This window comes from Meles meles, chromosome 2, assembly GCF_922984935.1.
Source record: "Meles meles chromosome 2, mMelMel3.1 paternal haplotype, whole genome shotgun sequence".
Taxonomy (NCBI): Eukaryota; Metazoa; Chordata; class Mammalia; order Carnivora; family Mustelidae; genus Meles; species Meles meles.
This window is the reverse complement of record NC_060067.1, coordinates 25,119,720-25,133,499: the sequence shown is the minus strand read 5'-3', so window position 1 is coordinate 25,133,499 and position 13,780 is coordinate 25,119,720. Positions and strand designations below refer to the sequence as shown.

General features: G+C 43.4%; 1 protein-coding gene across 4 annotated transcripts in view; it reads left to right on the top strand.

Annotated features, from left to right (window-relative positions):
• The window catches only part of KIT (KIT proto-oncogene, receptor tyrosine kinase), an 85,122-nt gene that overhangs the window by 56,186 nt on the left and 15,156 nt on the right, over nt 1-13,780 (top strand). For 2 of the 4 annotated variants that reach the window (XM_045997700.1, XM_045997699.1), the window contains exons 8-9: nt 11,219-11,333; nt 12,964-13,145. In XM_045997700.1, coding sequence (XP_045853656.1) covers nt 11,219-11,333; nt 12,964-13,145 — 297 coding nt within the window. Of the gene's footprint in view, nt 1-11,218; nt 11,334-12,963; nt 13,158-13,780 lie in introns of all 4 variants that reach the window. The other 2 variants (XM_045997698.1, XM_045997697.1) reach the window with 1 other exon arrangement.

Here is a 13,780-nt window from a genome sequence, read left to right as displayed (position 1 = left end):
GATCTGCTGTGTGATTAATTCTGTAAATAAGCTTAGCCCCAAGGATGAAAGGAATTCGGCTGTGCAAAAATTAGAACTGATAAAAATCAGAATAATAAATGCATAATATTAGTGCAGAAATTCAGTGACTTTTATTCAGTGACATTGATGCATAATTGCTTAATAGATTCAGTGCTGAGAAATGCTTATGAAAATCCGTGATTTTGAATGGTTGAATGTTTGATGGTTGAAAAAGTCATTTGTTTTAAAAACTCCACATGCAAATTTGAGTACATTGGGTGTGTGCGTATGCGTGTGTGTGTGTTTTAATTGCTTATGTGGGAGGCTTTAAAAAATGCCATATTCTGTGTTAGAGAAAAATATGTAGCATATTAAACTTGAAAATGTTTTAAGTCTGTTTTTACCTTCTCTAACCAAGCTATGATTTCCCTGGGTCTGTTCAGTTGGCTCTGTGGCATTAAAGGTGATTTATAAAGGCCAGGAGCTGTATAACATGTTTGCTGTTTTTCAGCAGAACTTCCAGTGGAAAGTGATGGGAGGTTTTTTGATTTCGTTTAGAGAGAATCAGAGAGAGTGTGGGCTGGGAGTGGAGAGGTGCAGAGGGAGAGAGAGAGGAAGAGAATCTGAAGCAGACTCCACATCCTGCGTGGAGCCCGACGTGGGGCTTGGTCTCACACCCCCGAGATCATGACCCAAGCTGAAATCAAGAGTCAGATGCTTCACTGACTGAGCCACCCAGGCACCCCCCACCTTTTTTTGGGAAGGGGACATGGTGGGGGAGTTTTCATTAAAAAACAACAAAAGCCAGTGATTCTTTGCATTGAATTTACATTACTACAATCACCCTTGCCAGGCTTGTGGAAGATGTATACAGAAATTGGATTCTTAGTTCTAAAAAGAAGTTGGAGATCCTTGGTGAAAATGACCATTTGTTGGCTTTGCAGATCAAAATGGGGAGGAAAGTAGAATTCTGAAATCTACACAACCACGCAAAAGTGCTTTTTTTTCCTCTTAAGTATATTTAGCTACAGTGACATAATATAGGCAAAGTGCTTTCCTAATAGGACCTACTCTTTCCAAAATTCCTGGAGGTATTAGAAAAAGCGACACCACCGAGATTCTGTAGGTAGCCTGCGATACTCAGTTAGAAACCCATGGACTGCTTGCTTAACAATCACTGTCACACAGTAAGGTTTTTACCAGATCCAGGACAAATAAAGGCCAAATGTACATTTTACTCTAAATGACACACGTGCTCTTTCCCCTTTCCACCCAATATTTCTGGGATACATTTCAAACGTTTTAGTGGAGTTAAATGTAAATCAGTAACGTACATATTTTACAAGTTTATTTTGGCATATAATTTCAAATAATCCCATGTGAATCCTGAAGGAATGTCCATAATTGTGGAAAGTATAATTAATATGATAAAGCAGTTTTTCAAACACGTGGAATGATTTTAAGAAGATCCAGTAGACTTTTTTTTTTCCAGCTCTTTTGGGGGACACTTGACAAAACTGTAAAGTATTTGAAGCGTATACATGACGACCTTGATACATGTAAACATTTTGAAAGGACTCCCCTGCCCCCCCCATCAAGTTAATTAACACATTTGTCACCTTATATGTTTACCCTTTTTGGTTTTGGTTTTCTGGGTTTTTTGGGAGGCAGGGTGTTTAGTGAGGTTTTTTTGTGGGAACCCTTAAATTCTACTTTCTTAGCAAATTTCGGTTATATCAACTTTCAGTTATATCAGATTTCGGTGTTACCAACTACAGTCCCCATGTAATTCATTAGCTCCTTAGAACTTACCCGTCTTCTGCCTGTTCGTATTCCTTTAATGCCTCTCCCGATTTCCCCTGTCTCTTAGGCCTTGATAACCACTGTTCTGCTCTTTTTTGATGAACTTGCTTAAGGGATGAACTTGTTTAAGTATTTGTCTTTCTGTGGGGCTTATTTCGTGTCACATAATGCCTTCGAGCTTTATCCATGTTGTCACAAATGGCAGGATTTCCTTTTTTTTTTTTTAAGATTTTATTTATTTATCCGAGAGAGAGAGACAGAGAGTGAGCATGAGCAGGAGTAGGGACAGAAGGAGAAGAAAGCCCCCTGCTGAGCAGAGAGCCCGATGCGGGGCTCGATCTCAGGACCCCAGGATCATGACCTGAGCCGAAGGCAAATGCTTAACTAACTGAGCCAACCAGGCGCCCCTGATCTCCTACTTTTTAAGGCGGAATAATATTCCAGTGTGTTGGTGTATGTGTGTGTCACATTTTCTTCTCTATAGTCATCCATCGAAGGAAATTTAGGTTGTTTCCTCTTCTCTATAGTCATCCATCGAAGGAAATTTAGGTTGTTTCCATACCTTGGCAATTGTGAATAACACCGCAGTGAACATAGGAGCACAGATCTCTCTTCAGGGTGATAGTTTGGTTTCCTTAGGATACATACCAAGAAGTGGGATTCATTGCTGGATCATAGAGTAGTTCTATTTTTAATTCTTAGGGTACCTCCATGCTCTTTTCCACATCACCTGTACCACTGCATTCCCAGCACCAGTGCGTGAGGGTTCCTTCTTCTCCATACCCTTATCCACATTTGTTCTTTCTTTCTTTCTTTTTTTTTTTTTTGGTAATAGACACGCTAACTGTGGGTGAAAGCTCATTTTGGTCTTGATTTGCTGGTAACCTTAAAATGCCTCTTTAAAACATTATCTGTAACATTTCCTGATCAGCGTTATGAATCTAAAATTTGTGGTACATGGTCTCTCGGGGTCATAAATAGGTCTCTCCTCAGTCTTAAAGGTCTACCCTTTAACGACAGAGCTAGCGGGTTGAGTCAGAGGACTGTGGTGCTCAGCTGTGGTAACAGGAAGGTAGGAGGGACGAGCAAGATACCAAGAACCCGGGGCTTGCCTGCACTGTTGGGCTTACGTGGAACACTAATGTTAACCTAGACTGGCCATCCAAAATGACTGCTGAACTGCACCAGATTAACCCTCAAAGTCACCGACTCTACTTCAGAGTGTTCAAAGGGGGTTGAAACGATTTGAGGAAATGCTAAATAATGCATCATTTCTAAATCACCATATCATGTAATTAATATCCGGTCTGGTATGAGCAATTATTTATAGACCGCACAGTGTGTACCCGCATCCGTCCAAGTGATAAGTCACCCAGAATGAGGTCTCTTGATGAGAAAGTTTCTCTTGGACCGCATTTGCAGACTTTGGGAGACTTTGGGCTGCCTTTTATGCATTTTTGGTGGTAGTTCAATCTAGGTGTGGGTGGCTAAGCTCTCCTTCTAAGGAGAAGCCACCCTTGAAGGGTAACACCTTGCAAACAAAGGAGTACTTTTGCGGAAGGGGAGGGCGTTCTGTCAAGTCGGCCTAGTGGAGAAACGGCTTGGACTGCCTGCCAGCCAGCCCTCTCGGTCACATACCTGGCTGGAGGTCTCAGGGATCTTCACCCAGGTTTAGATGGTAGTGTGGGGTGGCCCTCAAGGATGGCTTAGTCTGGGGGCTTTGGGTCTGTGCCTTTTAGGATCACCATGAGATGAGAGCATAGTTACTAGAACTTTGCCTCTTCGGATGGTAGGAATGTTTTCTACCTTCTGTCTCCCTTTTTTTTAGGGCTGATAGGACCTTCCAGATACTTGGGTGTCCAAACCATATTTGAGTTAGAGGCTAAACATTTTAAGGCTTACGACTCACACACCACTGTTGAGTTTTGCTTGAGAGGCTTTGATTTTCAGTGGGTTTTTTTTTTCTACAAGATGGATTCTATTATATCTACTCTTAAATTATTGGAATTTTTTTTTTTTTTTTTAGGAGAAAGGGAGAGCGCAAGCAGTGGGGAGGGACGGAGGGAGAGAGAGAGCAAGCCCCAAGAGGCTCCACACCCAGCCCAGAGTAAAGCCCCATGCAGGGCTTCGAGCCCACGACCCCAGGATCATGATCAGAGCTGAAATCAAGAGTTGGATGGTCAACCGACTGAGCCACCCAGGCACCCCCAAATTATTGGAATTCTTAAACATTAAAATACAATCAGTGCCGACTAGAACTCCTTTCTGATTTATTTACTTGCCTTGGAAAATTTGCTATAAAGCTATCATAGTAACCAGAAATGTAGCTTGGTTTGTGCAAACATTTATATACATATGTTCTTAAAACAATTTTTTCTTATTATAAAAATGTTAACGTGAGGGATAGGAAGTGGAAATAAGCAAAAATAAGCAAGTTTTAATTGTACCTCTTAAAGTATTTACATTTTATAGATTATTATTCCTAATATATCCCTTACTGTATATGTTCTTCCTGAGCATTTTTTTAAACTTTTTTTTTTTTTTGAAACAACAATGAGGTCATATTGCTTCATTAGTTTGTGTTTTGGTGCTGAATGCATTGTGCACACCTTTCCATGATACGGAATATTCTTTTGCAACCTCATTTTGGTATCTCATTGCATGGATTGTGCATAATTTTTCTTACCCCACATCTGGCACAGTTTTGAAACATTGTGGAGTACGGATTGGGTCGCAAATGATGTGACTGGGGTTTTAAAGAAACCCATCAGATGCTTATTTAAGGTTTATAATTATCTTGTTTAATCTCAACTGAGCGACCTTGCCTAAGTGCCTGGCAACAAATAAGGTTATCATCTGTCATTATCTTCCATGCTCCCATGTCTCAAACATATGTCACAGAAGATACACTGTACTGGCTTTTGGGACAGTTCTAAATTAAGGAATAATTTTCAGATCTTCTTCCTGGGGTTGCTAATCCATGTAAAAATAGGCACTTGTCTTTTTACATTAATCTTTTTATAGGTAGTGTGTGTTCATTGGTGATACCTGACAGGATCTGAGCTCTGTTTTTATTCTCTATTACTGAATTTGAAATGAGTTTTTGTTGTTCAATTGCTCGGGAGTTATGAGTGTTGTTTTGATGTGACCCTTTCATATCTCTTCCTCCTAATGAAGATCTCTGTGGCTACAAGAATTGCGGGAGACATTTGAGTTGAAAGAAAAAAAGGGATCTCATGGCAGCCTACTTTTAAAGTAGAATTGGATTCTCTTACATTCTGAAGAACACTTAGGAAATGTGTCGGTATTCTTCTTCCTTCGTGTGTCATGAGAAAAGGTGGTCTGGTGTTGCTGATTTGGGGGGATCTAGTAAAACCCTGAGCCTGTTTGACGACAGGTGACCTGTCTAGATGGTGAGCCCTTTGTTGATGTGGTCTGGCCCATGTTTCACGTTTATGGCAGCAAAGCAGGAGAAACAGGTTTAAGTTCTGTAACCAGGTCAACTTTTGCTAGGATTTGACCCTGAACTTGGGGCATCGTTTCCTAAAAAGAGTATGAGGACTTTCCTTCCTGTGAGTGGAACCTGGACAATTTGGAAGTTTCCTTTCCAGTGGAGCTAGATAGATTTTTACATCAAATTAGCCCCCTTGGTGGATACGTGTGCACAGGTTCACCTATAATTTAGTGTAAATTTAAATTAACCCAAGAAGAGATGCAGAATTCTTCCAAGTATTTTATGTCCATAACCCTTATCCTCCATTTTTGAATCATGTCACAGAATGGATTCACTGCTTTTCCTGAGTAGAAAACTAGCATTTAACCCATGGCTGCCCTCCATGTTGTGTGTCCATATCCGTTCTCCACCTGTTTGGGTCACGTGCATCCATTCCGTGGTGCCCCTGGAAATCATGCATGGTGACTTTTTAAGATTTTATGTATTTATTTGACAGAGACACAGCGAGAGAGGGAACACAAGCAGGGGGAGGGAGATCGGGAGAAGTAGGCTTCCTGCTGAGCAGGGAGCCCAATGCGGGGCTTGATCCCTGGGATCATACCTGAGCCGAAGGCAGAGGCTTCAACCCACTGAGCCACCCAGGCGCCCCTCCCTTTACTGTTTTAATGTAATCTCAGGACTGGGAGATCTTTAATGGCTCTATAGACAGAATAGTCCTGGGTCCAGATTCCGCCTGCGGCCTGTTTTTGAAGGGCGCCTAGACTAAGACCTTTTTTTTGAATGGTTGAAAAAAGAAATCAGAGGATTTTTGTGAGACATGAAAATAAAATTCAAATGTCAGTGTCCATAAGTAAAGTTTATTGAACACAGCTGTGCACATTGGTTTGCATGTCTGGCTACATTTGTGGTATACAGTGAACAGTCGAATATGTGCAGGAGAGACCCTAGACCCTAAGGCCCACAGAGCCTGAATTATTTACTGCTTCAGCCTTTACAATGAAAGTTAGCTTACCCCTAGTTTAGAATATCACTTCATTGGGAGGGTGGGGTTTTGTTTGTTTGTTTGTTTTTAATGGTAAACACTCCTGTTAAAGACAGCTGGATACAGGTGATTGTAGTTGAAGTTTTGTTTCATTTGTTAAACTCTACCAAAGTGCCCATATGCCAGTTTCTGGCAATTTTTTTTTTTTTCTTAAGGGAGGGAGAGAGGGGTGTCAGGGAGTGGGAGAGGGAGAGGGAAAGAATCTTAAGTAGGCTCCGTGCTGCGGGGCTGAATCTCCTGGAAAACCAAGAGCCGAACCGACTGAGCCACCCAGGCACCCCCTCCTGGCAATCTTTAAGACAAAAAAAAAAACCAAACAAACAAAAACCAAAAGGAATGTGTATAAACAAAATGCATTTTCAAAATATCTATTCTGGGGATTTTTTTTTAAAGTATACTTTTATATAAGTAAAAGTCAACCTGCATTTTTTTGTACGCCTGTTGCAGCTGATTTAAGTTCCTTTATCGACGCAGGCCCGGATCGTGACCAGTTGCTGCAGAGCATTGCTGTGCGTCTGTTAAACGCCCGCCGACCCTCAGTTGTAAAAACAAAATGCATCCTCACGATCCCTCCTCGTTTAGTGTTTTATTGTTAGGAGACTGCAGTCTGTGTTCTTTGCTGATTATAGCGCGTGGGCAAGTGTGCATTTACGGCAGGAGCTGGTCGAGGTGGTCAGGGGCGAGAGGAGCTCTGCTCAGAAATGCTTTCCTTCCCTCCGTTCCTTGTGCCTCTCTTTCCACCCCCGCCCCAGCTCTCATTATCTGTGCTGTGTTCTTAAAAATTTGTTTTGTTCTTGCCTTCCGTATGGACCTGATGGTGGCGAAAAGGAATATTTTTCAAGATCACATATCTTTGGGGGTAAATCGGCAAATGGTTAGGATTTTTAATTGCATGAGCCATAAATTCTCTGTGGAGTCATAAGCACTCTAAAATCAGCCTACGAGTTGATCAGTGTTGTTGGAGACACTGGAATGACTCAGGTCCACAATGCTTTGAAAGGAGAAAAGGCTATTTTCTTAATCTCCGCAGGAAATACATAACTCATGCACCTCTTAGGCTTATCTGAACCTCCAACTTGGGAGGAATTAGGGGAATGTGTCATTTGGTATAGTGCTGATTGCAGAATATCTCCAAAACCACAGCTCAGATTTAACCTGGAGAGTGGCAGAGTTATGTATCTTTAAAAGCAAAATGCATATTTAATGCCTTACACAGTGCATTGAGGCACTTACAAAATGCAGATGAGCCCAGATTTTCATTTTTAGGAATCAGATTTGTACCTAGCTCATTCTTTATGCATTAAACATTTTCATAGTGCAACTTGCCATGTACAGCTGAAACCGTACTCATGTAATTTAGCCTTTTCAAAACGAGGTCTGTCATCACCGATGTTAGGGACTCGGCTGGGATTAGGGTGAGGCGCCTGGGGTGTAAAGTTAAGGAGGTGCTCACTCACGGTGCCAGCCCTGTATTTGTAAGACCTTGAGGAGGGTGGGTGCCTTCTCAGATTCCACACCCTACGTGCTTCTCTTGCCTCACCCTTGTCCCCACCCTGATCAGGGTCTTTTGTAGGTACGGTAAAAAGGCACATTGCTGGGTCAGATCCTCAGCGTTCTGTATCTCTGGGATCTCTGGAATTGGGGACGGTGGGGCACGGATGTCTGTTTTAATTTTTTTTCTTAGTCCTTCGAATGCACATTAAGGTTTAAAGACTTTCTGAGCTTGGTTGGCCAGGCTAAGGACCAACAGGACAGAAGCTGCTCTGCTAGCCTCGGGTTACAACTGGCCCGAGACAGTAACTTAAAAACCTGCCCAGTTAACCAGCACTCGGGAACAAGTAGGCCAGCCGGACCGCACCACTCGCCAGGGCTGGCCCTTGTGTAACTGCTACCAGGTGTCACGCTGGAAGGCTTGGATCTGGAGCACTTACAGCCAGAGCGAAATGTAACTGATTATGTAATTTTGAGCTGGTCCAAGTTTTTTAATTAAAAAATGTTTTATTGGTTCATTATTAGCTAGCTGCATGTTCATGGTAAAAAAAAATTAGAAAATAAGTCAAAAGAATAGAATAGAAACTATCCATAACCTGAGTACCCGGGGGTAACCATTGTTAACATCTTAAGGTACCCCTTCAGCTTTCTTTTTTTCCTATTGAGTTTATATTTAATTCCACTCTGAAAAATCTCTTGTGTGGCATTAGGAGGGAATGTCGATATGAGGGAATCAGTCTTAGGACCTTGATTCCCATCTGTGTCCTTTCCAGTTATCTTCGGCATCTCTGTGTTGACCCACCCCCCTCTCCCCATTAATGTCGGTGTTTAAGCAAAAGTCACATGACCAGGTAGACTTGTGGCAGTCTGATGGCCCACTGATAGAAAAGTGGAAATCGCGTCCCTACCCAGCAAAGTCGCCATCAGGCTCTTCTCCCAGGTCCCTTCTTGGGATTCTGATAGAATTCCTTCAACTCTGAGGATCTTGGTTCTTTGGAGGGGACTTCATCGTTCAGACAGCTCTTACCCTGTTTCTGCCCCAGGTCAGACTCTACTCCGAGGTACCAGTGGTAAAATGGGGTTCTTCCCTGGAGAACATAGAGTCTGATGGAGGAGGCAGACCAGGATGTTGTATAAGAGGGTCAGGCGCTCTCACGCGCTGCGGGAATAGGGAGGAGAGACCGACCCACTTGGCTTTGGAGAGTTGAGGATGGCTTGGAAGAGGAGGTGACACTTGAGAAGAGTCACAGAGAGACCTGCCTTATGGCGCCTGCCGTCCTCAGCAAATAGCATTCTCCTAAAGTTCCACTGTTTTTTTGTGTTCTGTCCTACTTTTCAGCCCCATCACACAGTTGCCCATGATAATTAAATGAGACTTGCCAGATGGATGCTTTCGCAAGACGGTGGCTCGTCTTCTTGCTCTATTTGTGAAAGCTGGCATTGCATCCAAACTCTCAAGGGTGCTCCTACCTTGAGATCGCTTTGCAGTGCTGCTCTTGTGTGTGTGTGTGTGTGAGCCAAATGGCCTGGCTGTCCCCAGGGCCAGGCTCCGTGACAGGTGGGCGTGCCACGCGTGTGGACTCTGCTCCCCGCCAAGCCATTTTGCCTGCAAGGAGGTGAGGTGCTGAGAGGCTGTTCTACAGTGCCCCCCCCTTGCTTTGAAGAAATCAGCCCCTAAGCCTCTGATCTGTCAGTCCTGCCTTCTCACCACCTCCGGTTTTCCTATCCGTTGCAACACGAGCGAGGTCAGAGTCCCGGTGCATCGGGTTAAAACACGAGCACATTAATTCTCACCCCATCTTAAGCCGTTTTTAGATCACTGAAGAGAATATTCAGAGGGGCAAAGACAGTTAATTTAATTGGTAGCAGACTTGATTAACCAAAGGGAGGTACTCTGAATAGAAAATAGTAACTGAATCGTTAATAAATTAATAATGAATAAATCTGTTTCCTGTCTGAGAATCCTGCTTCTTCGTGCACTCGATCTCATTGAATTCTCGTAGTATCTCTGTGAGATGGTACTGTTGTTGCTCGCGTATCACACATGAGGAGACTTGATGGAGGGCAGAGAATTGGCGAGCGTGGGAGCCCGTGTACAGGTGCGCCTGCCCTGCGTGCAGGTCCCAGAGTTCTGTCCTGATGCTGGACTGAGGACTCGGGGCAAGCACATCCCCGCCCCTGCTGACAGATTCTACAACTTAGCTTACTTACTCTTAAAGGGTTAGAAAACTTCAGGTATATTTCCAGTAGAACAGCTGAACGTAATAGGGCGCCTGTGGCTCAGTCGGTTAAGCCTCTGCCTTTGGCTCATGTCATGATCCCGGGGTCCTGGGATCCAGTCCCAGGCTCCCTGCTCAGCGGGGAGTCTGCTTCTCCCTCTCTTTCTGCCTGCTGCTCCCCTGCTTATGTGTTCCCTCTCTCTCAAATAAATAAATAAATAAAATCTTTAAAAAAGAAAAAAGAACAACTGAATTATTAAGTTCATTTTCCTTTCCCTTTAGAAAATAATCTCAGGAATTCGCAGTGCTTCAGGCACTCTTGATTGAATACCTGTTGATTATTGTCATTACCCAGAAATGTCAAATTAGAGCATTCCTGCTGATACAACTTAGCTTTTCCGTGATTGTACACAGGTTTAGATGTGCGTATGAATAAAACTCTTGGGCTGGTTTCCTGTTATAATTTTCTGTCCATATTTTGCATTTGAAATACAAATTTGGAGTTAAAAGCCCATATTGTATTTCACGCTTGTGTTTTGCCTTCTCTAAATAGGGTGATTCACTTCTTTTATTTCCAGCCACTCCCTTCTGCCCCTCCCCACCCCAGAAAGGACATTCCTGTAGGAGGGGATGGCGGGGGAGGGGGCGCTTCTCTTTTCCTGTAAGTCCTCTTAATTTTATCCACTCCAGTCTGCACCATAACTTGAAATTCCTGTGGCAGATTCAGTCATTTGAAATTCTGATGGCAGGAATCTTAAACAGGATTTCCACCTTCACAACAGTCTGGAATCCTAAAGTTTGGGTTAGAAGCAGTCTTTCAGATTCTGCCTCACTGGAGACAGAAACCCGGCCAGGGGTCCTACGAACCCCACTTCCATCGTCCCCAAACAGGAAGTTCTCAGGGACCCCCATATCTGCATTGTAGACCGTCTACACTGGGGCCGGGCATCTCTAACTGTGAAAGCCTTTCCTGGTCTGATCCTCACCTCTGCCTCCCTGTGCCTTCCACTCACAGCTGCCGATTTCTACCCCCTTGAACGTGTTCCCACAGGGTCGTCCTCTTCAGCCTCAAGGAAAGTTCTGAAGATTCGAAAACTGTGTGTGTGTGTGTGCGTGCATGCGTGCGCGTGTGTGTGTGTGTGTGTACAGGGGGAGTTGTGATGAAGTTTTCCAGCAGCCTGACGAATGGCCGTTTCTCTCTTCCTGCAGCCAAACCAGAAATCCTGAGTCATGAAAGTCTCGTGAATGGCATGCTCCAGTGTGTGGTATCTGGATTCCCAGAGCCCACAGTAGATTGGTATTTTTGTCCAGGAACCGAGCCGAGGTGAGAGGATTGTTTTGGGTACTCCTTGACACGCGTGAGGGAAGGGCTATAGTGTAGTTGCGTGTCGGATAGATTTTCAGATTCTTTTTAAAATTTGTTTGATTATATTTGTTTGATTATATTTTTCTATACATGTGGCTTTTGGGGGGGGCATAATTGCTGTGTTTTTTGTGGTAGACGTTAATTTGGTTTGCTGAAAAATGATTACTGAGTGACTTCTCTTCTTTTGGTGGTTATCTTTTGGATTTATCATGCAATTTCTAGCCTGCAGGTAGATAAAGCAATTTTCCAGGACAGAGTAATTAGATTTCCATTCTATACACAAGAGGCAATGTGTGTGGGAAATGCTGCTGTAGTTATCATGAAAAAAAATTGCCTCAGAAGTTAATTGCCAAGTTACCAAAAAGTAATGATCGTGCAGTTACAACATACGTCCGGCATTTGTAAGCTCCATGTTTTTAAAAGGTTTTCTCCTTGATGAGGCGCCCAGCCCCTGAGCAGAACACGTCTGGCATTGTGCTTTCTCTCCCTCCCGGTCTGCACTTAAGCCTCAAATTGTCCTTTCACATTACCTGAAGATGAAAATGGGGTCACCCTGGCTGTTTTTATCCATCAGATGCTATTTTGTGTTCAGGCTTTAAAAGCCTAGTGTAACATCACAATTGAATAGTCAGGATAATAATAGAAATTTTATTTTTTCATGGAGTCTTCCTTTTTATCACAACAACTTGGAGGAGGTTACATAGGATTGTTGTTTTCCGCAGAGTTTTAGTAGAATGTTTCCTTTGGGAAACAGTGAGAAGGACTCGAGAGCCCTGGAAAAGCCTGTACCGTGAAGGCTACCTCAGCAGTCACTGTTGCCCATACAGCAAACACTTATGGAGCGCCAGCTGTATGCCAGACGCTGGTCTAGTGAGCAAAACGCACCTGAGTCCCTGCTTTGTGAGTTCATATCTAAGGGGTAGAGGTGAGCAGAAGACGAAATAAACAGTTAAGTGCTAACGAGGAAAATAAAGTGAGGTAAGGGACTGGAAAAGTGTTAGGTATATGAGGGACATAATTTAAAATGGGGTCCTCTGGGCCCTGCCCCTGATGGGCTTTGCCACTTGGAGTACAAGCCGGTGGTCTAGCCTCTGTCTCCTCCATAAAACCTGGCTCAGGATCTCAACTGCTGGGGTGTTGGGAGCCGCCCTGTCTTCATCCTTGTAGACTTGAACTCTTGCCTCCTCTTGGGTCTTTTCTTCAGCCCTCTTGTCTCCTTTCACAGTGACTTTATCAGGTCTACTGTGTGCCAGCCATCTTTTCTTTCATTATTTCCAGCCCTTTCAGTTACCCTCTAACGTGGGTCTTACCATCCCCATCTTCTAGCTGCAGGAACTGAGTCCTGGAGAGTTTTAAGTATCTGGTCTCCAGAACAGGTATTTGATTAAGACTCCTGTCTCACTCCCTGTTTCTTCTTTTCCACCATGCCCTTTTTGATCACGGCATCCAGGAAGGGCACATCCGTCCTCACACTCTTGGTTGTAAGAGGAAATTTCTGATGATGACCCGCTAGCTTTGTTGTGAAAGTATGCCAGGTCGAGTGTGTGTGATTGAGCGATTGATTTTTTTGTTCTTTTCTTCCCTCTAGATGTTCCCTTCCTGTTGGGCCAATGGATGTGCAGTTGCAAAACTCCTCTGTCTCACCATCTGGAAAACTCGTGGTTCAGAGCTCCATTGATTATAGCGCATTCAAACACAACGGCACGGTCGAGTGTAGGGCTTACAACAATGTGGGCAGGAGTTCTGCCTTTTTTAACTTTGCATTTAAAGGTAACAGCAAAGGTATATTTCTTTTTAATCCAATTTTAAGGGGATGTTTAGGCTCTGCCTACCATATCAGTCATGATTTTAAGTCCATTCCATCAATGGCCATGTCATTTCTGGTAATCTCGACATTGTCCCATGCTGTCATCAAACTCACTAAGTTCCATTCTGTACTAGTTCATTGATAACACGTATGCAGTGATCTTAACCACACACGTATGCATTTACGTGTGTGCGCCCATATGTATGTATGCGTGCATGTGTGTGTGTATGTGTGTGTAGTGAATTGCATATTTCCAGTCATTCTCTTTAAAAAAGGGGTACAGAGAGAAAATAGGGAAGTGTATATGCCTTATAGCCAAATATAATGAGAATTAAGGCCACTTAAAAATTAAAATTCTATTTATTTATTTTTAACAGATTTTATTTATTTATTTGACAGAGATCACAAGTAGGCAGAGAGGCAGGCAGAGAGAGAGGAAGGGAAGCAGGTCCCCCACTGAGCATGGAGCCCGACGCGGAGCTCCATCCCAGGACCCTAGGATCGTGACCTGAGCCGAAGGCAGAAGCTTTAATCTGCTGAGCCACCCAGGCGCCCCAAAATTAAATTCAATTTAAGATTTTAGTTATTGAAAATCAGG